This window comes from Podarcis melisellensis (assembly GCF_964234715.1).
Source record: "Podarcis melisellensis genome assembly, chromosome: 5".
Lineage (NCBI taxonomy): Eukaryota > Metazoa > Chordata > Lepidosauria > Squamata > Lacertidae > Podarcis > Podarcis melisellensis.
In genome coordinates this window covers 4,738,202-4,765,068 of record NC_138537.1, presented here as the reverse complement: position 1 = coordinate 4,765,068, position 26,867 = coordinate 4,738,202, and the positions used below count along the sequence as shown (strand labels likewise).

Sequence of the window (26,867 nt, the reverse complement as noted above, 5' to 3'; positions counted from 1 at the left end):
GCCATCGGCAGATAGTCCACCCACGCCGCAGGTCGCTGGTTGGCGTAGCACCGCAGGTACTGCTGCATGATCGCGTTGACCCTCTCCGCTTGACCGTTGGTTTGTGGATGTCTCGCCGATGTCAGGTTGATTTTGACGTGCAAGATGCCCAGAAGCTTTCGCCAGAAAGTGGAAACAAACTGGCGCCCCCTGTCGGACAAGACGGACTGCGGAAGTCCATGCACTCTGAAGACGTGATCGATGAAGAGCTTTGCGGTCTGTTCTGCCGTCGCCACCTTGGCACAAGGGATGAAATGCGCCATCTTGGTGAACAAGTCCACCACCACTAACACCGCCGTCTTACCTCTGGAGCTGGGCAGGTCCGTAACAAAGTCCAACGCTACCCTCTCCCACGGTTGCTGCGGTGTCTCCAGCGGTTCTAGCAATCCCGCCTGCTTCTGGTGCACTGGTTTGGACCTCTGGCAGATATCACACCTGGCGACGTAGTCCGCCACCTCCCCTCTCATCTGGGGCCACCAAAAGTCTCTAGCCACCAACTCCATCGTCTTCTCTTTGCCGAAATGGCCTGCACTAGGGGCGTCATGCAATTGTTGCAGAACCTTGGCTCGAAGATCGTCGGTGGGCACGTAAAGGGCACCCTTACGAGTCAAAAGTCCATCTTGCAATTGGAACTCATCGTTGTCTCGCGACCCTCCGCGTAGCTCCTCCATCTTGGACTGTGCAAACTGATCCCTTTGCAACGCGCGTCGCACCGCGTCCAGGTCGACTGCGATGGTAGCGCACGTCCACGCCTGCGGTGCGAAAATGTGCTTTGCTGCGATTGGAGCTGCTTCCTCCAAGTATTGCGGCTTTCGGGACAGCGCGTCTGCAATAACATTGGAGTCTCCTGGGATGTATTCTATTTTGAAGTCGAAATCCGCAAAGAACTCCGCCCAGCGCATGTGTCGCTGGGTCTGTAACTTAGCCGTCCGCCAATACTCTAAGTTCTTGTGATCCGTGCGGACTTGCACCGTGTGCTTGGCTCCTATTAAGAAGTGTCGCCACGCTTTGAAAGCTGCATGAATGGCCAACAACTCCCTGTCCCATATGGTATAATTGCGCTCCGTCTTGCTGAGCTTCCGGGAGTAGAACGCACCCGGTCTCCAGTTGCCTTGTGAATCCTCTTGCAAAAGAACGGCCCCAACCGCTCTGTCTGACGCATCGGTCTCTACCCGCATGGGTCTGCCGGGATTCACGTGGAGCAGCTGCTCTTCGGAGGCGAAAAGACCTTTAAGCGTCCGGAAGGACCGCTCCGCTTGTTCGGTCCAGACGAACTTCTTCTTCTTGGAACTGAGGGTGTCAGTGATAGCCGCCGTCGCGTTCGCAAAACCTTTAATAAACTTGCGGTAAAAATTGGCAAAGCCGATGAACCTCTGGACCTCTTTCCGATTTCGAGGGCTTTTCCAGTCCAACAGCGCTTGAACCTTAGCCCTGTCCATGGCCAGTCCCTCGTCGGACAACTTGTAGCCAAGGAAATCAACCTCTCTGACATCAAACTGGCATTTTTCCAACTTGGCGTACAGCCTGTGGTCCTTCAGCCTCTGCAGGACCTCCCTCACGTCCTTATCGTGATCCTCCGGCGATTCCGAGAAAATCAGGATATCGTCGAGAAAGCAGACACACTTCTTGTAGAGGAGACCTGCTAGCACGTGGTGCATAAATGCTTGAAAAACGTGGCTGCCATTTTGGAGACCGAAAGGCATGACTCTGTATTCGTATGTGCCCAGAGGGGTGAACATGGCGGTCTTCCACTCATCTCCTTTCCGGATGCGGATGAGATTGTAAGCTCCACGTAGGTCCAGCTTGGTGAAAATCTTGCCCCTCCTGACGGTCGCTAAAAGGTCGTCAATCTTGGGCATGGGGAAAGCTTTGGGCTTAGTCAAGCTGTTTATGAACCTGTAATCCACTATAAGCCTTTTTGGGGGCGTGTTTTTCTTCTTCACAAAGAACACAGGGCTGCCACCCGCTGCTTTAGATTCCTGGATGAAACCTCGCTTGAGGTTATGGTCTATGAACTCCCGAAGCTCTTGCATCTCGTCTTCCGACATGGAGTACAGCTTGGCAGCAGGCAGTTGCGCCCCTGGCACTAAATCAATCGCGCAGTCGTAAGGTCTGTGAGGCGGCAACTTGTCAGCTTCCTTCTCACAGAAAACCTCCAAGAAGTCCTGGTACTTGTGAGGCACTGTTTGCACCATACCCAGATGCAACTGCTGCTCGGCTTCTCCTCCCTGATCGGTCTGAAAGCAATGCTGAGCGCAATACGATGAACAAAAGGTGATCTGCCGCTGGTACCACGCAACCGCGGGACTGTGCCTCTCCAGCCAACTCATGCCTAACACGATGGGTGTGTCCGATAAGTGGGTGACATTGAAACTAATAAGTTCTCGATGGTTGCCAATCTGCATCATCATGGGAGGGGTTTGCTGCACCACTTGCCCCCCCAGCAACTTCCTGCCGTCTACCGTGACCACGTTTAGAGGCGTCGTTGCAGGCAGGAGCGCCATGTTGTGCTGCTTAACGAACTGCAGTCCCACGAAGTCGGCGTTGCTTCCCGAATCGATCGTTATTGGAACCTCGAGGAGTCTCCCATCAGGCAACTGGAGTGTTGCTGTGAGCAGAACTGCCGGTCTGGGAGGCAAAGGGTCCACGCTCTGCAGTGATGCTGGGGGCTTGTCTACAGATCCGCCTGGCTGAGCCCCAGTAGCTCTGCTTCCAGCCAGGCACTGTCGTTTCCCTGAAGCTGCTCCCCTGGTTGCACCTCTGCTGTTACAGTTGCCAGTGCTGCAGTGTGCTTCTGGAGCCTCTGGGGGCACTCTTTCGCCATATGGTGCGCACTGTCACAGATGTAACACTTCCTGGTTCCTCTAGGAGGCTTCGCTTTGGCTGCACCAGGGACAGGGCTCTGGGATGGCTTCTGAGCCCTAGCACCACCAATCTCCATTGGCTCCTCGCTGTCCTTCCCCATTGGCGAGGGGTGCGCACGGCTGAAATCCCTGTGCACAAAAGGGAGAGTCCTCGCTTGCGCACGCGCTTGGGGCCCGTCCTCCTCGTGCCACGGACGTCCCTCATGTCGAATTCCAATAGCTAAAGCCCGTTGCACCACGTCTTCTAGGGTCTGGGGTCTGTCCCCCCTAGCGATCTCATCCTTGATGGGGGGGCTCAATCCCTCCCAAAAAAGATCTCTGACCGGCTTACTGTCCTTTGGCCAATCTAAGGCGGTGAGCAATGCAAAAAATTTAGAGTGGTATTGGCGCACAGTCGCTTTCCCCTGCCTCAGCCCGTGCATTTGACGGCGCGCAATGTCCACATCCACAGAGGATTGAAAACAAGAATCCATCGCTTTGATGAACGCAGTTGAATTGCGACGGGCCGGTCCATCTTCGCGCCACAGATTGCGTAGCCAAGCCCTGGCCTCCCCATGCAGGTGCGAAACAATGAACCCCACTTTCTCCTCCTCATCTTTAAAATCGTGACGGAGTAAATGCAGTGCATATACGACGTCCGCTCTGAAATTGGGATAGTCTTGCAAGTTGCCATTAAAATGCGGAACCAGGGCACCCCCCCTCCGTCCAAGCGCAATGCCCTCCGCTCTGGAACCTGGGGCCCCCGCCCTGTCCGCGTGTTCCCACCTTGCCTGCAAATCCTGGCACGTCTTCTCCAAGTCGTCATTCTTCTTCTGCGAAGCAATGACTGCCGATGTGAGAGCGGTAACCTGATCCCGCAGTGCAACCAGCTGCTCCTCAGCACTCATGGCTGCTCCCGTTCGTGAGCTTCGCAAAAAAAATTTTTTGCTTTCTGAGAGGGGACTTACTGTCACGGCCACCCAGGACGGGTCCCAGCTCACAAGAGACCTCACTCCGTTGCAGTTTATTTACAGGAAAAGTTTATTGAAGATTTCTGCTTCTCGTACAGTTCAGCATCGTGGCCGTACGTCTGTCACGTTAGACCGCTGAAGTCCCCTCTGACTCCTCCCCTCTTCCACACCAACTTAATAGCCTGGCTCTAGACCACCTCTTCCTCTCCTTTCTTTTCCGCAGGGTCTTCCTGCCCCCCTGGGTTCCCTCTCTCCGTGACTCGCCTGAGGCTGAATCCTCTGCCGCCTCTTCCCCCCTCCTTCTGGCTTTAGGGCCGGGCTCCTCCCCTGAGCTCTCTCCACTTCCGCGCGCCTCTACGTTTGAACTTGGCGCGCGTACGTTGCTGCTGACCTTTCTTTCGACCGCTACACCACCCCTTGTTCTGCTCTCCACCCTTTCCGGCTGAACACCTTGCTCCAACCCCCTTTCTCTGTTCTCTCCTAATCCTGCTCCCTCCGAGAGGCTGACGACTCCACCCCCTTTACTCCGTTCCGGCTGAGACGCCTCTTGCTGCGTCTGTCTTCCACTGGGCTCCTCTCCGCTTCTCCCTTCTCCTCCCTTTTGCTTGATTAAGGTAACCCCCTTTTGAGAATCCTCTGACTCGCTGCTCAGACTCGTGGATTCCCTCAGAATTCCGTCATCTTCTTCCTCATCCTTCTGCCCCTCCTCCCACTCGCTCTCCGTCTCCTCTGTCATCTCCTCCTCTCTCCCAGAAACCCTGACAGCCTTCTTGTTGGTGTGGCAAATATGCGTGTAAGCACACAGCTCCAAAATACAGTGGTACCTCAGGTTAAGTACTTAATTCGTTCTGGAGGTCCGTTCTTAACCTGAAACTGTTCTTAACCTGAAGCACCACTTTAGCTAATGGGGCCTCCTGCTGCTGCCGCGCCGCCGGAACACAATTTCTGTTCTTAACCTGAAGCAAAGTTCTTAACCTGAAGCACTATTTCTGGGTTAGCTGAGTCTGTAACCTGAAGCGTATGTAACCTGAAGCATATGTAACCTGAGGTACCACTGTACTTTGAAAAATCCCACAGCTCAGAGGTAGGAATTACAGTTTGCTTGTAGGAGCTGCTGGGTTCTAGAGCCCCCACCATCCTACATAGCAAGACCTCTGCCAGAGACCTTGGAGGCAGCCTTCAAAATTAGCCAGGCACATTTTGAACCTTGCTATTGGCCACTTGCGACCCAATGAAAGTGCCTGGGCACCAGGATGGCGTCTGACATCTCCACCATCTTGAGGTGCATGCCTGGGGATCCTTGGATCTGGATTGTTTTCCCACACCAATATCACATCCTGTAGAATTCAATTAGTTATATTTTATCGGAACAAATTTCAGGAACTGAAATGCTTTTTCTGTGCAACTTCAGCAGGAGCAGTGAACAACCTTACAGTTAATTGTTGTCGCTTGTCTTCACTTCCCCCCACCGCACTGCCCTGCTCTCAGTTGTGAAGAATATTCTTAAATTATGAATGGTCCTGGAGAAGGAACTGGCAAATCACTCCAGTATTTTGGCAAGAAAACTCCATGGACACAAAAAAGGAGAAACTTTAAGAAGAAGACATGCTCTGGTTCATGGGGTGATGGAGAGTCGAATACGACTAAGACAACTAAACAACAACAACAATGAATGGCCCATGTCACCCTTAAGAAAGAGGTAGGAATAGGCCAATAGATATGTGGATTGTCCCTGGATCAAGGGACTTTTCTTCTTTAAGTTCTCAAAGTTCTTAACGAAGCTCAAGGCTGTCATCTGAACTAGCCAGATGTTTAACTGATAATCAATCACAGTCAGTCCATCATTGAAAAATAAGACTTTAGAGCAGTCTTGCCCCAAAATGGCAACTAAACATTGTGTTTAAGCAACCTTGGTTTAAGGAGCCATTTGGCGCCAGCTTATATATCTGAGTTTTTAACACTGCTTGGAGGGCCACTCTAAGTAGTTTATACTGGGATCAATGGACAAAAGGCAGCTTCCAACATGAAATTAAATACTCTGCAAGGAAGAAGGAACAGGTCTGGGGTGTTGCATTTCCTAACCTTCCACCCGGCTCACTGCTGATCCAGCCATGTGCAGCATTACCTAAGGAGAAAAAGTTGCCAAATCAAAATCCCACAACGAGTTCCCACAATTACTCGTGCGCCTGGTATGAAGGAAGCCGGCGACGTCAAGCTGCGCAAACCAGGCAGAACAGCAAACACGGGTGCCATGGTCTTGAATGTGGATCGCAGCGGCACACACAGATTCTGTTTGACAGATCAAAAGTGACCCTCTTGTTTTATCAAAATAACTCGAGAGATCAAATGTCCTGCCTGAAAACCCCCGTCAAACACAGTTTTTTTGTAAGAAAACAGAGGCAGCTGTTGGTTGTGCTGTTTTGATGGGAAGCAGTCACGGAGCCAGGCTTAACCAAACCAAACTCACACACACAGATGCAGCGTTCTTGACAAATTCCACCTCCCCTCCAGCTCATGTGGTGATGGCCTCTGGCTCAAGTGGCTTTAAAAGGAGATTAGACAAGTTAATAGAGGAGCAGCATGTGTCCCGATGGCTATTAGTAAAGATGGCAGTGTGGAGCACCCATGTTCAGAGGCAGCATAACTCTGAATACAGTGGTGCCTCACAAGACGAAATTAATTCGTTCCGCAAGTTTTTTCTTCTTGCAAGTTTTTCGTCTTGCGAAGCACGGTTTCCCATAGGAATGCATTGAAAATCAATCAATGCGTTCCTATGGAAACCGCCTTCAGACCAGGTCCAGGGACAGTCTGTCCCCCGACCTCTTCAGAAGGCTGGGGGGGGGACAAGGGCTTTTCTTCCCACCCCCAGCATTTTAAAAAACCCCGGGACAGCAGAGGACTTCTCCACTGTCCCAGGGTTTTTTAAAATGCTGGCGGGCGGCAGCGAAGCCTTCGCTGCCGCCCGCCAGCATTTTAAAATCGCCCCGGGACAGCGGAGGACTTCTCCGCTGTCCCGGGGCGATTTTAAAGCCCCCGGGAAGGCAGGCGGGGGGGAGCAAAGACTTTCGCCCCCCGCCAGCCTTCAAAAGCCGCCCGGGATAGCGGGAAGCGCTTCCCTGCTATCCTGGACCACTTTTAAAATGCTGGCGTGGGGAGCAAAGCCTTTTGGCCCCCGCTGGCCTTCCTGGACCTCTTCTGAAGGCCGGAGGGGGGGGGAAAGGCTTTGCTCCCCACCGCCAGCATTTAAAAGAGGTCCCCGGAGATTTCCCTATGGGCTTTCTTCTTGCGAAGCAAGCCCATAGGGAAATTCGTCTTGCGAAGCAACTCGCAAACGGAAAACCCTTTCGTCTTGCAGGTTTTCCGTCTTGCGAGGCATTCGTCTTGCAGGGCACCACTGTACTTGGTGTGGGGATAAACAGCGAGGGGAGGGACGTTCCAGTAGTCACTGGTGGAAACAGGACTGGACAGACTATTGATCTGATCTAGCATAGCTTGTATATGCTTAAGCTGCTTTCACAGTTGCATTGTAGTCTGGTTCGGATTTGCATCCCTATCAGTGTTAAAAACTTAGATATAGAAGCTGGGCATCAAATGGCTCCTTAAACCAAGGTTACAATCACCAGAACTGAATGTCTAGTTGCCATTTTTGAGCAAGACAGCTCTGGAGTCTTATTTTTCAAATGATGGACTAACTGTGATTCATAATTATCAGTTAAACATCTGGCTTAGTTCAGATGACAACCTTGATCTATGTTAAGAACTTTTGAGAACTTAAAGAGGAAGAATGCGGCTGCCAGACTAGTGACTGGGAGAGGCCACCAAGACCATTTACAATCGGTCTTAAAGGATCTACATTGGCTTCCAGTACGTTTCGGAGCACAATTCGGAGCACAAGTGTTGGTGCTGACCTTCAAAGCCCTAAACAGTCTCAGCCCAGTATACCTGAAGGAGCGTACCCACCCCCATCGGTCTGCCCAGACACTGAGGTTCACCTCTGAGGGCCTTCTGGCAGCTCCTTCACTGCCGAGAAGTGAGGTTACAGGGAACCAGGCAGAGGGCCTTCTCTGTAGTGGTGCCTGCCCTATGGAACACCCTCCCATCAGATGTCAAACAGATAAACAACTATTTGATTTTTAGAAGGTCTCTGAAGGCAGCCCTGTTCAGGGGAGTTTTTAATGGTTGGTGTTCGATTGGGTTTTTAATATTTTGTTGGGAGCCACCCAGAGTGGCAGGGGCAACCAGTCAGATGGGTGGCATATAATTATCATTATTATTATTATATAAGTCAAGGAGAATAGAACCATGTGCCACTAACCATTAATGAGAGAGAGAGAGAGAGAGAGAGAGAGAGAGAGAGAGAGAGAATTGTCCTCCATAGCCATGCAGAAATGTATGGCTAGTAGCCCCTGGTCTTCAGGAGGACACAGGCAACCTGAGCAAATACAGAACAGAATATTGTAGAGAGCAAGGAAGTTATGCAAGGCCCACAGATACACCATCCTGGCGTGCTCGGCTGAGGCTTGGCCCCAGAGCCATTTAGTAGCAGGGGGCCGAAAGTTTATCAAAACAGTTCCCGCGCTCCAGCTGAGCGCAAGGCAACATCTGCTTTGTCAGGGAGGGGCTGCGGCACGCCAATGGTTTTTCAGGACTCTCCGTGAACCTGCTCCACCCTGCTCGTGACCCCCTGGCCACCTCCTCCGCCTGCTAGCTGCTCTCCGTCGGTCAGTGCTGGGCTCTGAGATGCAGCCGGCTGTAGGTCTCTCCTTCCAGCTGCTGCACAGGCTCCACCCACCCACCTGCCCCGAGACACTAGCTGAAATTCCCCCTTTTTCTCTTTTGCCAAGGGCAGGCCCGCTGCACTATAAAAAGCCTCAGAGATGGTTCAGAATGCAAGCAAAGGAAAACATGGCCAAGGATACTTCTCTGCTTTCTTTGGACCCAGAAAGAAAGAAAGAAAAAGCCTACAGGAAGCTCTTAAAAGAAGGCAGAGAAAGAAGGCAAAAGGGAGCTTAAATATTCCAGAGCACGGTGAAATGTGCAATTGTGCTGTGTGACAGGGGCTTGTAGGCTGCAAGTGGCGGGGGAGGCACACTAAAATATCATGCTCTGAAGACACATGAAGCAGCAGCTGTCTTGCTGAAAACCAAGCAGGCCTAGATCTGGTCACTAGGAGACAGTGTGGGAAACCCAAGTTTGCTGCCCAAAGTGCAGAAAGGTAGAATAAAAATAAAAATAAGTTACGAGTTTGGTGGAATGCTCCAATGTTTAAAACAAACAAGCCTCTCTTTGCATGCAGAAACTCAGCAGGACAGGAAGAAGAGTAGGCAGGAACCTTTTTCCCAAACAGCTTTCTATACTCAAGGAGGTTTGCTTTTATTTTTATGGAAAACTGTCAGCAACATTCAGCGGAGATGACAGAGGGACCAGGAAGGCTGGTTGAAGGTCTCCCAACTGCTGGGAGAGGAGACAATGTGTGCCAAGAGCACACAGATTCACCCAGAAGCCCGCAAAGGAGATGGCCATAGCAAGGAGGTATGAAGGGGCAAAGCTAGCAGAAAGACAGATGACATCAAAGTCCAAGAAGCCAGTGTTAGAAACTCAAAAGATATATGAAGCTAGGAGCCAAATGGCTCCTTAAACCTAGGTTGCAGTCGCCAAAATTGCAGTCGTCTTGTTGCCATTTTGGGGCAAGACTAAAGTCTTATTTTTCAAATTATGGACTGACCGTGATTGATTATCTGTTAAACATCTGGCAAGTTCAGATGACAACCTCAAGCTTGGTTAAGAACTTTGAGAACTTAAAGAAGAAAAGTTACTTGATCCAGGGACAGTCCATGTATGTATTGGCCTATTCCTACCTCTTTTTCTTAATAGTGACTGCACAGAAAAAGCGTTTTGATTCCTGAAATTCGTTCCAATTGTGCAGATAAAATATAACAGATATAAATTTGAACACTGTTAGGAAGGACAAATTGTGAAACTGAAGATCCAATACTTTGACCATCTCATGAGAAGAGAAGACTTCCTGGAAAAGACCCTGATGTTGGGAAAGATGGGGGGCACAAGGAGAGGGGGAACGACAGAGGACGAGATGGTTGGACAGTGCTATTGAAACTACCAACATGAGTTTGACCAAACTGTGGGAGGCAGTGGAAGACAGGAGGGCCTGGAGTGCTCTGGTCCATGGGGTCATGAAGAGTTGGACAAGACTAAACAACTAAACAACAACAACAAGTAACCAACAGTTGGGGATAATGGTGGAGACGGAGGAGGAAGAGCAGAGAGGATAAACAAGAACTGTCAGGTGTTTGGCATACTTCCTAACAACCCCAGCAAACAAGGCCTTGCTGGCTGGGGCTGATGGAAGCTGTAGTCACAAAGATATGGAGGGCATATGATAATGCACCTTTGGGAACACTGGCACAAGTTCCTCTCCTTGTTTGAGACTTTCACAGGGCTCCAATTGCTGACACTGTGTTTTGAATATGTGGTTTTAAGAACGGTAGCCCTGCACAAGAGCATGATATAAGCTCCCAAGAGAAGATCTATCCACTGTTGTACTAACACTGTTCTTGGTGCAAGCCAATAAACATCACACCACAACTGCGCAAAGTTTAGGAATGCATGCATCCCTTCCCTAGCAAGAAATCAGGAGAGAAATTTACAAAGACATTTTGAAACAATTGGAGAGTCAGTGCCATGCTATAAATCCAGACTCCCTTCTTTTCTGTATCTTATTACTCTGATTAACGTCATTTACAGATAGTAAACTGGATTTAAAGGGGGGAATTGTTTGGGGCTTGAAGGTTTCCACACAAACTGGTGCTCTGGCCTTCCAAGAAATTGGAACCTCACAGGTCTTGGCTAGATAGATGGTTGTAGTCCCAGTTAAAAAGGCCCAGAGTCTCAAACTCCTGGGCCACCCCAGACCTAGAGATGATGTCAGGCTCAGTACCCTCAGCAGAGGCAGCATAAGATCCCACAGATCTCAGCAGAGATCAGTTTCATGCCCACCCACCAGCAATGGAACTGAATTAAATCAGCTCACTTTCCTAAGCACTTCCATTCGATCAGGAACCGGGATTAAGATAAATCTGAACAGTCTTCAGATAAGACCGGTCTAAACAAACACAGAACGGATTTTGGTCCCTTGCGCCAAAACGTTGCTCTATAAATTATGACTCCTGGCACCTGCATGGGTTCGATAAAGCTGGGTCTGTTGAGCACATTTTGCGCAACCCCTGAGTCAACACTTCAGAAAAACTCACATTTAGTACCCGAGGACATAAGGTCCCCTGGCCCAGTTTCCACAGCAAAGAGGGCTTCACATAATATGGCATATGACTCACCCTAAATGGACCAGAGATGTGCAATTTTGCAATATGAAATTGTGTCCAGGGTTTATTAGATTTCTGTCTTGCAAACTGTTAACAGGGAGCTCCATCACCCTGCCAGACTCAAAGTAACCTGAATAGCCAGAGAAGCCTTCTCCAACCGACTACCCTCGAGACCAGTCCTAGTTCCAAATATCTGGAAGGAACTGGGGAAGAGGCTGAGTCAGAAATTACAGCATGTTAATATATAGCAGTGTATAAGCCATCTGCAGGAAACAAACCCCAAGAATTAGTGGTGTTCAAAGTATCTGCTCACAGATGCCAAGTTCTCATCTTCCCATGTGAACAAGCTATAGCTTGATTTAAAAGGGGTCAAGTTTAATCACTGGTTTAAACCAGCTTTCTAATTTGTATTCTTTATTGGGTACTGTGTGTACCAATAGGTTGCTATACGAATATATGTGTGTATCTTTGCTATTAAATACAGTCTTCATTCAGCCCCGAAGCGTAACCCAAAACTTCTGGTCATACAGTCCACAGACCTACTGCACTGCACAAGCCTTCCTCAACCAGGGGATGTCCAGATATTTTGGACTTCAACTTCTGCCTGGCCTAGCCAATGCAACTGGGCACTGCAAAAGGATATCCAAAGTGAGGAGACAGATTTCTGTTTGGTTCTCTATTTAAGCAAGATCACTTGAAAACCAAGTGTCCAGAACAAAGACTGTTAGTTAACAGGGTTTTTCCAAGACACAGAAGCTAAATATTGAACATGGAAGTGAACCTCCTCATATATAAAGATGATCATTGGAGGACCCGATCCATTCCCCTCCATCATCTTACAGCAGGTGCCCATCAGGGCAAAAGTCCTTTCAATAGTGATGCCAAAACTGTAGAATTCCCTTCCTAAGTAGATGTGTCTCACTCCATTTTTTTGGCATTTGAAACTGCAAGTAAAGATGAATCTTTGGGGGTTCACTGAGTTTGTGTGCTACTGTACTTTTACTACCAGAGCTGCAGTCAAGTTAATCAGTTGCAGAAAACACAACCAAGTCCTATGGCAACTTAAAGACTACCATCTTTAACTATCACTACTGCTTTGCTAAGAACATGAGATGAGCTTCGCCAATGAACCAGACCCAAAGATTAGATTTCTGATAGACTAAAACAGGGTTTCCCAAATTTGGGTCTCTGGCTGTTTTTGGACTACAATTCCCATCATCCCTGAACACTGGTCCTGCCAGCTAGGGGTGATGGGAGCTGTAGTCCAAAAACAGCTGGAGACCCAAATTTGGGGAACGCCGGGCTAAAATATTGCCATGGTTAATTGAGCATGAGAATGTAATAAAAGTCCTGCTGGATCAGACCAAAGAACCACCTAGTCCAACAATCTGTTCTCACCAGCAGCCAACCTGATCACCAAGGGAAACCGGCAAGAAAGATTCGAGTTCAACTGCGCTCTCCCGATTTGTGATTCTCAGCAACTGGATTCAGCGGCCATGTCTAACAGAGAACATTGCCATCTGGGCTAGTAGCCACTGACAGCTTTACCCTCTTCAAATTTGTTTAAACTCGTTTTTAAGCCATTCAGGTTGCCGGCCATTACTCCACCTCGTAGCAGCAAAGTTTTAACTATGCTCTGTCTGCCCTGAACCTTCATTGTTTTGGTTGCCCTTTTCTGCCACTTCCTGACTTCCATCTATTAGTTTTTGTTGCTGTGCTGTTCAGTCTTTATTTTGTTTTTCGTAAGGATTTCAAATATGCTGTCAGCTGCCTTGTGGATCCACAGATCAAAAGGTGGCAGTATTACTATTGCAATGGGCTGGAATCAAATATATTACACAAGATTTCAAGGCACTCAATTACTCAACCCTTCACCGGCATCATGAGAATTTCCACCTATCCCCATCTTTCCGCCATTCACATCTTTTCATCTTCCTGGTTAGAACAACTAAGGACTCTCCCATGGAAATTTGCCTGCCAGGAAGCTCATTTCATACCACAAAATAGCCAATAGTTTGAAACCGTCTCTCAGCATCTCATCTCCCTGTCCATTCTACAGCCAGCTCAACCTGTGCAATCCACACCTCAATGTGTCTTGTGCAGCAAGCAGGAGCAAACTAAGTGCCCCACCTACGCCAAGGTGCGCCTGTAGAACAGAAACTCCATGCGGCTTAAGCAAGCTTGACCTGACTGGCCGCCTGCTGCAATGGAAGGCAAAAGTCACCACCAAGCACAACTGGTGCGGCGGAATCACTGCTAGCCAATCTGAGCTGTTGCTAAGGGAGGGTTCTACAAAACATCAACAGTCACTGGTCCTAGAGCTTTCTACAGCTCTTGTTCCTGGTAAGTAGCTCTCCCAATTTTGCCACCATTTTGGGCTGATGCATTTTTTAAAAAAATAATGTGGCTGGCGCAAGCTTCTCTTTCATCCTCACACACTCTGTTTATCCACTTAGTTTAACTTGCTGCTGAATGAAACCTAGTTCTTATTCTCTTATAAGGGCAATCACACCTTGACGGGAAACGCTTCCAAGGGTCTTTAAAAATATAAAACCCCTGGAAGGCTAAAAAGCTTGGCATGTATTTGAAAAATAAAAATTAAGAAATATAGATGAGGAAAGAGAAGTGTTGCGGTCAGTTTACTTCGGAAATCTGCCCATGTAGAACAGGCGATCACACAACAAATAGATATAGCAGGCAGAGGAACTTACAGAAAAGTCAAAACCCTTAAGCGGGAGAGGCAATGATGCTTAGTGGCTAGAAACAAGCACAGATGTGTGCCCCGATTTTGCACATAAAATAGCTGGAATGCTTCCGTCTCAAACACAAAAGACCCAAACTCCTAAGTGTACACATATACATTTAAAGCACATTCTTCCACCACCCCAAGAATCCTGGGCACTGTAGTTTTGTTAAGGGTGCTGGGAACTGTAGCTCTGTAAGTGGTAAACAACAATTCCCAAGATTCTTGGGGGGAGGCAGGGAGGGAATGTGCTTTAAATGTATGGGGGGTGGTTTCAGCTAACTGGTCCTGCCAGCAAAAAGGCTTTCACCAGCTCAAAGGGGCTTTCCCACCTCCCCTCTCCCTGTGCCTCCCCCCAAATTTGCTTGGGAGAGGAGTCAGAGAACCACCAGAACAACACACAGTGGGATGAGAGGGGAGATTATCCATCAGGAAAGTGGAAATGTTTGCGCTGATGGCATGGTCTACCTAGCACTACACTGAATTCCTTCCATGGTCTGCAGGCAGACACCCACCCACCCCTTGCTACCAGGGCTGCAATTAGCTCAATGGGCTTGGACAATGCTTAAAAGAAGAGGAAGGGCCAGGAAGGAGAGGGAGGGAGACCCTCCCATCACCCTGCCCACCCCAGTCATCGAGGGGAAGGGGAAAGACAGCATGTAACAGATGCTAAGAATAATCATTGGCATCTGTGTAGCACATCAGAATGCTCCAAGGGAGTAACACACAATATTTTGTCATGATCCTTACAACAATCCTGGGAGGTAGGCCAATATTATCCCAATACTGCCGATCTACGGGTGCTGGGAGAGTGTGTGACTTGTCTGAGGCCTTCTAATGTGTTCATAGTAGAAGCAAGACCTGAGCTTCCCAATTTAGCTCATTCTCTAGGCTACTATGCTGCGCCGCAACATACCTCGTTTGTGGTACCCTATGCCTGAAAACGAGCTCCTAGACTCAAACTTGACAGCAGCAGGATATCATATTGGGGTGCTGCAGCAGTAAGATTACACAGGCAAGAGTGACAGGACCCCCTATATGCAGAGGCCCAGCGTCCCCTACAAAGCCGGCAACTGCTGGGACATGCATGTAGGCCTGATGAGACCAGGGTGTGCCCCTGTTTACAAAGAGGTGCTCTGCGCGCCCTGTAATAACAAGCAGGCACAAACAAGCTCGCTGCCTTGACGGCAAGCCCAAGCAAGGAATCACTGGAGCTATCTGGGATCTTGCTGATGGGTAAAGCTAGCAATACAGACCACATGGCACATGGATGAATGGTGACAGAGAGAAAGAGGGCTGAAAAATATTCCAGACACCCAAACATCTGAGGCCAACGCCTAACAATTTGGTTAGAGGTGGCTTCTAAGCAACCGAAATCTATATATAACCTAGTTGTTCCTTGCTGGGGATGCCAGCAGGTTAAACCAGCTACAAGCCTTCAGCTGCTCTTACCACCATCATCCTCATGCAAGCCCGGGTAACACCAGCTATTAACACGGCACTCAAGCTGTAACAATCTCAGGTTACACAGATAAGCCACACACTGCTATTCGCATCAACAACTGCAACCATTTAAGACACTCAGTAGCTCACCATGCATTTGGCTGGAGAAGGGACTGGCCTTCCTGGAACTCACTGTGGGCAAATCCACGCCGAACTGTCCAGCAGATACGGATCTGTCTGCTCTCTCCAAAGTGGCAGGACCGTCACTGCCACTGCACTTGTTCCTCCAATACTCCTCTCTGCCCCTCTCTCCAGAGCTAGGGGTTTTCGGCAGAAAAGAGGCCGTTGTGGACAACGTCCTGTGGCCCCCCAACACCTGCCCTGCCCTTGCAGAGGCAGCTGCATCACCGTGGCGGTTAGGAGAGACGTCATCATCCTCTTCCTCCGCGACATCCTCCTCGTAGTCACCTTTGCCAGCCTCGCTTGGACGGCTCTGCCTCTTGATCAAACCTTCCTCATTCAGGCGTTCAGACTTTTCCGGCTGGCCTGGATGCAGGGCTCTGGCCAGCAAAGTCCCGGGCGCTTTCACCCCGTTTTTAGACAGGGCCTCCCTCACCAGGCCTCTTTTCAAGAACGGCTCTGTGTCCGAACCCGAGTCGTTGAGGGTCCCCTCTTCCAGCTGCAGCTTCTGAGCGATGTGGTTCAGGTAGGAGCGGAACCTCCCGCTGTGGTGCTTTTGCACGAGCCTCGCGTACGCGTTCTTCTGAGGGATGGCGGGCTTGCTGGGTCCATCCCTCGGAGCATGGGCAGGAGCGCCTCGTGCACATCCTTGCGGTTCCATATCCCGGGAGTGTCACCTGCCATCAAAGGAGCGCAAACATGAGGTCGGCGTTGAGCAGAGGAGCAGTTTTACTTACTAGCGTCAGAACTACGCGACAGGACTGCACGAGCAAATCAGAAACAAAGAAGACAGGCAAGAAGGAAGATGTGAACGCCACGAGGACAGAGATTTGACTCCATTATTTTAAATGGCCCTTCTCCACATCCTTCCCCACCAAGGCCGCACAGCTGCTCCTGTCTCCAGGTCAGCCTGGTGCCCCCATAGATCACTTGGATTACAGCTGTGCTAGCTGGGGTTGATGGGAGTTGTAGTCCAAAGCTTCTGGAAGGCACCAAGTTGGGGAAAGGTTGCCCTAGGTCCTGTATGAGGCTCTCATCCCACACTTCCCTTGGTTCCTTGGCTCTCAGTTCCCCCAAACCGCCTGTTTCGCAGCCTAACCTACCTCACAGGGTTGTTGTGGGGATTAAATGAGGACAGGGAGAACCATGAACGCCACCCTGAGCTCCCTGGACAAAACGGCAGGATATAAATGCAATAAATAAATTCATGACAAAGGTGATCAACAGTCTGGAATCTAAGCCTGTTGAGAAAGGGTTGAGGGAGTTAGGTATGTTTGGCCTAGAAAAGAGGAGACTGAGAGGAAATGCAATAAATATCTGAAGGGCTGTCACATGGAGCAAGCTTGTTTTCTGCCGCTCCGGAGGGTAGGACCTGAACCAATGGATTGAAGTTATAAGAATGGAGATTTTGACAGGACATCTCCTTCCTTGGAGGTTTTTAAGTAGAGTTTGGATGGCCATCTGTCATGGATGCTTTAGCTGAGACTCCTGCCCTGGGGGGTTGGGCTGGATGAGGTCCCTAGCAACTTTCTATGATACTATGGTTCTAAAAATAAACAAGTAAAGCTCCAATAATTGTTATAAGTGCCTTCTTCTTGGGGATAAGAATATTTGCAAAGCAAATGAGCTCAAGACTTGGAAGAATGGCTTCTGTTTAAAGAGATGCTTAAAGAGCGTGCAAGTGGAGGTCCTTATCTGGAACGCTGGGCTTGGGATTCTCCACTGCCAAACATGCTTTCCACTACAGAGCTACAAACCTTCCCTTTCGTCTTTCTCTCTTTTTCATTTGTGAGGAGAGTGGGGAGAGAGAGAGGTAGAACGTGGTAGCAGCGCTTCAATTTTAAGTTCTGTAGTTTTATTACATCAGAAGACTCACAATATTTAACTGGGGCAGGAGTGACCAGTTTATGACCCGAGCAGTGCATATGGCAGTGTTCCAGAGAGGGAGAGACAGAGAGAGGCATCTGAGCCAAATATTTTCATCCTAGCCGAGCACAAATCATTTCAACCCACTCTGCTCCTAAGAAGAAAATGTGGCCAAGCTAAAGGAGCAGCCATCATACAATAACAAAAACCCGACCATGTCCATTCTCAGGCTCTCCAAAAATAACCATGTTTCTTTTTTCTCACTCTCTCTCTCTTTCTGAAACTCTTACGACGGTTTCAACAGGAAGGGTGGAGATTCCCTCGTAAGTGGTGGAGATAGATAGAAACTTTGTTTGCATTAGCCACTAGCCATAGCAATAAGATAAAATATACTGGGGATAGAGCTAAATAGTTAGCTATACAAAATAAGTTCTGGAGGTTTACATCAATACAAACCTCGTAAATGGTAAACTCCAGCAACTGAGGACAGCACCGTTCCTCAGTCCCATATGAAGGACCACCCTGATCATTTAATCGCACAGCAGTGTCGATCAGTGTACAGGACACAGGGCAGAGTAAGACAAGCAGAAGATAGTTCTCTGTCCCAAGGAACTTCCAGCCAACTTTCGATTCAGGGGTGGAGGCAGGACTGAAGGCAAGAGGGTTCGGCCAAGTTATTGTAACCTTAAAACAGTAGAAATCCTCAAGGGAGCTCAGCACAAAAGCACTAAAAATGTAATTATTCATCAGCAGTTAAAACCAATACACACACAATACAGGAGGTAGAGGCTCTTTGCAACAGAGTCATACCAGCTAGCTATCTTCCTTCCCTCTGTCACGAATGGGCAATCTTTGCCACTTCAGATATTCTTGGACCAAAGATGCCATCATCTCTGACTGTGGGCCTGCTAGCTGGGGCAGATGGGACAACATCTGAAAAGCCACAGATTCCCCTTCCCTGGTATATATTAAGTAAAACTAAATGGAAATGGAATGAGCTACAAAGTTAGGATCAAACTGCACAGAAAACACCAGGGCTGGGTGATGTATCAATACACAGTCCAAAATCGGTTGCAGTCCACATCGTGATAAGTTTCATAATACTGTATTTGACATGGCGATAAATCACAGGTCACGATGTGTGCCTGCGCTATGTAAAAATCGTGATATGGGAAAAACTGTGAAGCTAGTCACCACTTCTCTGGTGATTCCTGCTGCCCCTGTTGTTCTGTATTATTTTTATTAAAAATTGTTGTAACAACAGGTTAAAGGCAAGTAAAAATGTGTCAGTTTTGGACCCTTAAGTCTACGTAAGTTACACATCCTTATTTCAGGCGTCATGAGATATCGGCATAATGCAATGTTTAGCGGATGATATATCATGATGTTGAAAAGCAGGTATCACCCAGCCCTGACAGATGTCTGCTCCAATCACATATAAATTGGGGGGCACCTGAGAGAAAGGAGCTGAACCCTCCCTTTCATTCCCAGCAATCTCTCGCCTGAACACTCCTTTCTCCTTCAGGCACACCTTGTGGTGCCAGGGTCAGACCCACTCATCCCCCCGTGGGACTTCATGATGTCAACATATTTCAGAGATGTGTGACGTTCAGGAGGAAAGCTTATCACAGCAGCAGATATTTCCCAGTGACCTACACCTCTGAGCTCAACCAGCAACTACTCTTTTACTTGCACACACAGCTGCATGCGGGTAGATATTTACAATTCCAGGAAAAAGCAATAGGGGTCCACAGCCACACAGCCCAACACACCTGCCCCCACCAACCAAACACAGGTCCATTGGCTCACCAGCACATGCAGACCAGAGAGTTTCACAAGCAGAGTGAAAGTATAAAGGAAAAGGCAGCACCTTGCAGAGGAAACGGTTCTGCGTGTCTCACAAAGGAGTATCCAACTGCATACAAGCCATCAAGCTCCCACACAAACACACACACACACACCCAGAGTCTCTATCTCATTTGACTGGGGGTGTGGGTGGGGGCAAGGGGAGGGATTCCTTCAAACCTTTAATATCGTCCTCAAGGAGGCTCAGAGTAAAAATAGAAAAGGTTATTAAGTATGGCCAGTGCTATAATCACACCCAGATACTTAATAAAAGTATTCCCAAAACAAAATTATACAGAGGATGTAGTGTTGCCCCACCCAACTTCATGCTTGTATGTTGTGGCAGTAAAGGATGACCCAAAAAATGGGTGGAGTGAACACACTCACTTGTGGTGCAAAGGAGATCAAAGTTCTTCCTAACACAGCAAGCCATTATAAATGACTAGACACTGGAAGATAGCTCCTTTTTTGTTGTTTCAAACTCAGTGGGGTTTTTTGCATCCCACAAATGGAACGTCTATATACAGTGTACTTCGGAATACCAGATCCTGAAATACTAGAAAATGGGCTTTGGCCTGATCTACATTTTCAGTTCTTTGGGGATATCCCAATCAGCACAGGGGCACACAGGCTGCCCTGATTAGGAGAAAGTTGCTGTCACTCACCCTTTTGACCCAAGAAAGAAAGAAGACAGTCTAGCAAGGGAAAAAACACCCATCTCCCTGGGCAACAATGCCCTCCTTTCTAGGAAACCCATCTCAACACACTATAACCCCTTGCAATGAAAAATACTAGGTGTCCCCAAGGCAGCAGATCAAAGCTGCATTAGGCCCAAGTTGCAGCCTTTGCTGTATGTCGTAACAGGTAAATATAATGGACATGTCCCTGCCCTTCAGAGTTTGCAATCACAGGGGAGGCAAGAGACAAAGGGGAAGAAAATGGAGGCAGGGACAAACAAGGGACGAATATGTATTTATTTCAGTTACAATATACTAAAGTCTTACCTACGGTATACCACTTTTATAGTAGGGTAAGTCCCATGCCTTGCTAGAGTATAACAAGTGGAAGCAAGCAGCAAGCAGCCACAGAAAGGGAAAGAAAAGAGTTTCGGCACATTGTTGTGGCTTGTGAGGAACCCACTGAAGAACTACCAACAATTCTGGCCAAACTATAATGTTTTAACCCCTCTGGAGTACAAGAAATAATCACAAATGGGATTAGATAGACCCTTACATATTTCTCATACCCTGGGGGTCAGTCTTAGCTTTGTGGCACAGGATCTGCTTTGCATGCAAACATTCTGAGTTCAATTCCTATCAGCTTCTCCAGGTAGAACCCATAGGGACTCTTGCCTAAAGCCCTAGAGAGGCATTATGTCAGTGTAGACAATACTGAGTTATATGGCCCAACAATACAAGGTGGTTTCCAATGTTCACACCAAGAATTCCCTATACCAGATGCCTGGAAGGTTGCCTGCTCCTGAGGGAGTTACTCTCCCTCTGAAGGAGCACGTAGGCAGTTTGGAGGTATTTCTGCATCCATTGCTGTCGCTTGAGGCTCAGGTGGCCTCAGTGGCCTGGAGTGCCTTCCATTGACTTGGCCCAGCTGTTCCCTTATCTGGACAGGGATAGCCTAACTTCTGTCTTCTGTGCTCTGGTAACCACTAGGTTAGCTTACAGCAACACATTATACGTGGGGCTACCTCTGAAGGTGGTTCAGAAATTACAGCTGGTGAAGAATTTGGCAGCCAAATTACCCACCGGGACAAAATGGTTTGAGCATATTACACCAATACTGGTACAACTGCACTGGCTTCCAATGGGTTTTTGGGTCCGATTTGAAGTGCTAGTTTTGTCATATAAGCCTTAAATGGCTCAGGACTGCAGTAAATCAAGGACTACCTCTCATATGAACCAACCAGGACCCTGTGATCATCATCTGAGGCTTTTCTTCACGTGCCTCCTCTGTGAGAGGTCCAAAGGGCAACAACATGAAAACAGGCCTCTTTTGTGGTAGCACCTGTTTGAGGAATGCTCTCCCCAGGGATGCTCACCTGGTGCCTTCATTATACACCTTTAGGCACCAGGCAAAAACATTCCTATTATCTCAGGCCTTTGGCTAATTAACCAATATATGGCCTTCAAACTGTGGGGGTATTGTTTTTGTTTGTTATTATGGAATGCATTTTGTGTCTCTATATTGTAAACGGCCCTGTGATCTTTGGGCAAAGGGTGGTATAGAAATTTAAATAATAATAATTAATCTTTGCGTTCTCTCTCCTCACACAGGCTCCTCCATCACATATTGCACAAGACTCGTATTTGCCTGCTATATTTATTTACTCAGCAGCAGCTTGCCCTGCGCAGCCTTCTTTAGAGGACGGCACATGCCCTGGAACTGACACCAATAGCTTCCTTTTGTTTATATAGATAGTATTTCAATTTTACAGTAGTTATTATCTGTATGCCTAGCTGTACTTTTAGCTCAAAGACATTCAGGCACACTGCTATTTAGGAAAAACAGTTTCAGAAGGAGATGGGTAGGAAGGGGTTTGTGTGCTCAACCACATGTGTGAACACATTAATTACACTTTAAAAAAATCACCAAAGGAAAATTAGGGACTGAGCTCGAGCACCAGAAAACAGAGCTGTTGCAGGGACCCCTCCTCCATCCCCGCAATTCCACTCTGGTCAGTGTTTTTCTCTCTGCTGAGTTGTATTAACACCACCTTTAACATTTGTTTCATGTTTTATGTTTGACATTTTTGGATTTCACTGTCGATGTTGCAAACTATTCCAGGCACACAGTAGAAACAGGCAAAGACAAGGAAAAACACACTCTGAAGTGAACAGGGGCAAACAGGCAAGACAGACATCATGCACGCATAAGGCAACACAGAACACCAAACAGTGGCAGGATAAGACAATGCAAATCCCTTTTTAAAATAGAAAGAAAAAGAATAAAGGTAGAGGGGCAACTGATTCGGTACCCAGGACTACAGAAGGCCCTGGGAAAACGCATAGCTCAGTAGGCAAAGCACCTGCCTTGCATGCAGAAGGCCCTTCAGCCTTTCTCAACTTGTGGGTCCCCAGATGTTGTTGAACTACAACTCCCATCACCCCCAGCTAGCAAGGCCAGAGCTCAGGGATGATGGGAGTTGTAGTCCAACAACATCTGGGGACCCACAGGTTGAGAACCGCCTAAGTTCACCCCCTGTTCAGCACCCCCAGGTAGTGCCGGGAGAGACAGACACAGGCCCCCGCCTGATACCCTGGAGTGCCGCTGCCAGTCCGTGCAGGCAATACTGGGCCGAGTGAGCCAGTGGCCTGACTCAGATCAAGGCATAAGAGCAGAAGCCTAATGGTTAGCGCACCCCAGGCCCAACCCCCACGTGGCATCTCCAGGGAGGGCTGAGGGGGAGACCCCGGAGAGCTGCTGCCAGCCCGTGCAGGCAATGCTACGCTAGATGGGGCGGCGGCCTGGCTCGGTGTGAGGCAGCTTACTGGGGGAAAGTGGGGCGGTGGGCTCGAAGCCCACAGGGGTCCTTCCCCCCCACACACCAGCGACCCAGACCCAGCCCTAGAGCCAGCCGGGGAAGGCAACGCGGGGAAAGGAAACCCGCCCAGCCCCATGGCCACAAGCGGCGGCGCCCCCCACCCGCAAACGGGCAATGAGCCCCCCCCCCACCCTGCCCCTCACTCACCTGCCCCAAACTCCCCACTCGCATCACTGAGGAGCCTTCAAAGGTTCCCCCACTTCCTGCCTTCCCTCTACTTCCGGGTCAGGCGTGGCTCTACGGGCAGCGGCAGGGCCCAAAAGCCCGCGGGGCGCGAAGCCGCACCTCGCCGCGCGAAGGTTCGAGGAGAGCGCGCAGGCGCGAAGCCCCGCTGGCCTGGGGTGGCCTCGGGTGGCCCGGCGCCCCTTGCAAGCGGACATTACCGTATTCCCTCGAAAGCAGGAGCTGCGCAGCTCGCTTCGTTTGCACGTGCGTTTTTGTATTTGTTTACTTAGCTTCTATCGTTTTATTTGTGCGTTTACGTTTATTTCGCTAGCTTCCAGTTATATATGTATATGTTTATTTATTGATTGTCTATACGTGTTCGGGTGTCTGTGTTTCTATTAATATATAGGTTAGGTTGGTTATTGGTTGGTTGGTTATATATTTATTTACAGCCCGCCTTTCTTTCCCTCCTGACAGGGACTCGAGGTCGTTTACAGATTACAACCAAGAACTGCTAAAAACAAAGGAGAAGCCATCGTTGAAAAAGCAAACTTTTGTTTGTTTAAATTAAATGCATTTTTTGAACTGCTTAATATTATTTTTTTTTAAGAAAAAGCGCCCAAGCAGTTTGCAAAAATAAGTTATGAAGGGCCTAAATAACAGAGATAACCAGATACATTTTTCCAGGAATAAGTCCCTTTAGATCTCCCAATATGTTTGCTGAGGATCCTTGTTTATTGTTTATGGAATACCAGTTCCGTGTGGCTTGATGAACTGCAAGGAGTGTGTTTGCTGCAGCATGGAAGAATGTCCTGAAAGAAAAATAAATTAGACACCACTAGGAAAACGTGGGAGTAGCTGAATGTGGTTAAACTAACAATGTTGAAGGATAAGAAAGAACATGTGGGAGTGTTGAATCAATGGAATCCGGTGAGTGTGCGTGTGAAAGAAAACAGGGAATATCCAGAAGTGGAGAAGAATATTTGTTACTACAACTGATGACTGAAGATCTATGAATGTAGCACCTTGACAAATTCTTTTTTAGGGTGGAAAGAACATGAGCAAAGTACATGACATTAGATATCAGTTATGTGAAGAAAAACATGTTGAATGTTGTGCAGCTCTGATCACATTTTGACAAATTATTATCATTATTATTATTTAAATCTGTATACTGCCCTTTAGGGCAGTTCGCAACATAAAATCACGATATAAAAATCACAAAATACATAATAAAAAGGAAATCAAAGGCAGACCCAATCATTTCCACTTCCACAACACATTTAAAGGGGCATTGAAAGACAATCAACCAAAGGCCTGGTTAAAGAGGAACGTTTTTGCCTGACGCCTAAAGGTGTGTAATGAAGGCATCAGTCGAGCATCCCTGGGGAGAACATTCCACAAACGGGGAGCCACTGCAGAAAAGGCCCTGTTCTCATGTTGTCACCCTCTGGACCTCTTGTGGAGGAGGCGCATGAAGATGGCCTCTGATGATGATCACAGGTTCTGGGTCAGTTCCTATGGGGGGAGGTGGTCCGGTGGTCCTTGAGGTATTGCAGTCCGGGGCCATTTAAGGCTTTATAGGTCAAAACCTGCACTGTGAATTGGGCACAGAAAATAATTGGCAGCCAGACCAGGATCAGTGTACAGTGGCACCTCGGGTTAAGTACTTAATTCATTCCAGAGGTCCGTTCTTAACCTGAAACTGTTCTTAACCTGAAGCACCACTTTAGCTAATGGGGCCTCCCGCTGCCGCCGCACCACCAGAACACAATTTCTGTTCTCATCCTGAAGCAAAGTTCTTAACCCAAGGTACTATTTCTGGGTTAGCGGAGTCTGTAACCTAAAGCTTCTGTAACCTGAAGCGTATGTAACCTGGGGTACCACTATAATATGCTCAAACTGTCTTGTCCCGGTGAGCGACCTGGCCATTGAATTCCAGCTGACGTTTCTGAACTGTTCAGAGGCAGCCCTACATAGAAAACATTGCGGTAATCTAACCTAGAGGTTACTAGAGCATAGACAGTAGTTAGGCTATCCCTGTCCAGATAGGGGAGTAGCTGGGCCACAGCTGAAGCTGATGGAAGGCACTCCAGGCCACTGAGGCCACCTGAGCCTTGAGCAACAGCAAATGATCCAGGAGGACCCCCAAGCTATGTACCCGATCCTTCAGAGGGAGAGTAACCCCATCAAGAGCAGGCAACCTACACAACATCCAGTCTAGGGAACTGCCCACTAACAGTGCCTCCATCTAATCTGGATTGAGCTTCAGTTTGTTAGCTCTCATTCAGTCCATTAGTGAGGAAGTCCAGCACTTCCACTGCCTCACCTGCCGATGTAAAGGAGAAGCAGGGTTGTGTGTCATCAGCATATTGCTCACAACGTACTCCGGAACGCCAAATAACCCCACTCAATGATTTCATGTATACTTTAAGCAGCCTAGGCCATGGGTAGGCAAACTAAGGCCTGGGGGCCGGATCCGGCCCAATCGCCTTCTAAATCCAGCCCACGGACGGTCCAGGAATCAGCATCGTCTTACATGAGTAGAATGTGTGCTTTTATTTAAAATGCATCTCTGGGTTATTTGTGGGGCATAGGAATTCATTCATTTTTTTTTTTCAAAATATAGTCCAGCCCCCCACAAGGTCTGAGGGACAGTGGACCAGCCCCCTGCTGAAAAAGTTTGCTGACCCCTGGTGTAGGGGATAAAAACGAACATGAGGAACCCCACACTGAAGGCTCCATGGAGCTGAAGACCATTTCCCAACCAGTGGCGTAGCGTGGGGGGTGCAGGGGGGTCCGGCTGCACCGGGCGCAACATCTGGGGGTTAGGGTTAGTGGGTGCAAATCCACGGGTTAGGGGGCGCAAATTACTTGCCTTGCCCCGGGTGCTGACAACCCACGCTACGCCACTGTTCCCAACCATCCCCCTCTGGAAATGCCAATCCAACTGAGTCTATTTAGTAATACAACTCTCTGGTCTTTATCCTCTTCATGTGCTAACTAGCAGCTATGCATAGCTATGTTTGACTGCCATCTCCTACAGTGACATTGTCGTGCTTTAAACATATGGTACAGATGTGGCCACAGTCTTTGGAAGAGCCAGACTCTGCCTCCCATTCCGCAAAGTACGATAAGTGAAGAAAGATGAAAGCGGACTTGGATGGCTAGCTGTCTTCCATACAGTAAAACAAACAGAAGCTGCCAACGACTCAGATTAGGACACTTGCCTCTGGCCAGGGATCATCCCATATGAGAAGGTTCTTTCCCGGCAAAGTTAAGTAATGTTCAAGTGGTGTCACCTGGGTCTTAATCATCTGTGGCTGCAGGATATCCACCACGGTGGTGCTCCCTTCCATGTGTGCTTCGTAAATGCAATGGCATAAAGGTGGTCACTAGTGCAAAACAATGAAACCTCCTCATCTGAGTATCCGTGGGATCAATTGCACTCTGCAAAGCAGCTGTTGTTGGAAACATTTTCAAAGAAACTACAAATCGTGTCATTTTAGTGTGTGACGCAATGCAGTATATTTCTATCACTTTTTAAGTAAAAAAAAAAAGAAACTATTTGGATTGAAATGTTGTTTTGTTTTGTGTTTTTGTTTTTGAGCTACTGTCAAACCAGCCAGTTAAGTACAACTGCTATGCAAGTAACCATTAGAACACTGATTGTAGCTTGTATTCATGCTGCTCTGCCGCCCCACCCAAACTATTTCCTTTAAATGAACAGGGCCTTTACATATATAGATAGATAGATGATAGATAGATAGATAGATGATAGATAGATAGATAGATAGATAGATAGATAGATAGATAGATAGATGGCATTTATACCCTTATATATATATAAGGCATTATAGCAGCAGCAGAAGAAGAAGA

General features: G+C 48.2%; 1 protein-coding gene and 1 long non-coding RNA gene across 6 annotated transcripts in view; one reads left to right on the top strand and one right to left on the bottom strand.

The window, feature by feature from the left end:
- Window positions 1-23,072, bottom strand: part of DIS3L2 (DIS3 like 3'-5' exoribonuclease 2) — a 211,185-nt gene extending 188,113 nt beyond the window's left edge. The window contains exons 1-2 of one of the 5 annotated variants that reach the window (XM_081910808.1): window positions 22,971-23,072; window positions 15,527-16,233 (exon numbers count right to left, since the gene is read on the bottom strand). In XM_081910808.1, coding sequence (XP_081766934.1) covers window positions 15,527-16,217 — 691 coding nt within the window. In that variant the 5' untranslated portion in view covers window positions 16,218-16,233; window positions 22,971-23,072. Of the gene's footprint in view, window positions 1-13,274; window positions 13,441-15,526; window positions 16,234-18,924; window positions 19,325-22,970 lie in introns of those variants that run through there. The other 4 variants (XM_081910809.1, XM_081910811.1, XM_081910812.1 and 1 more) reach the window with 4 other exon arrangements.
- Window positions 23,073-23,129: 57 nt separating this feature from the next.
- Window positions 23,130-23,579, top strand: LOC309369990. The gene is made up of 2 exons (XR_014168317.1): window positions 23,130-23,252; window positions 23,466-23,579. It is a non-coding gene; the product is annotated as an uncharacterized lncRNA (long non-coding RNA).
- Window positions 23,580-26,867: the final 3,288 nt, after the last annotated feature.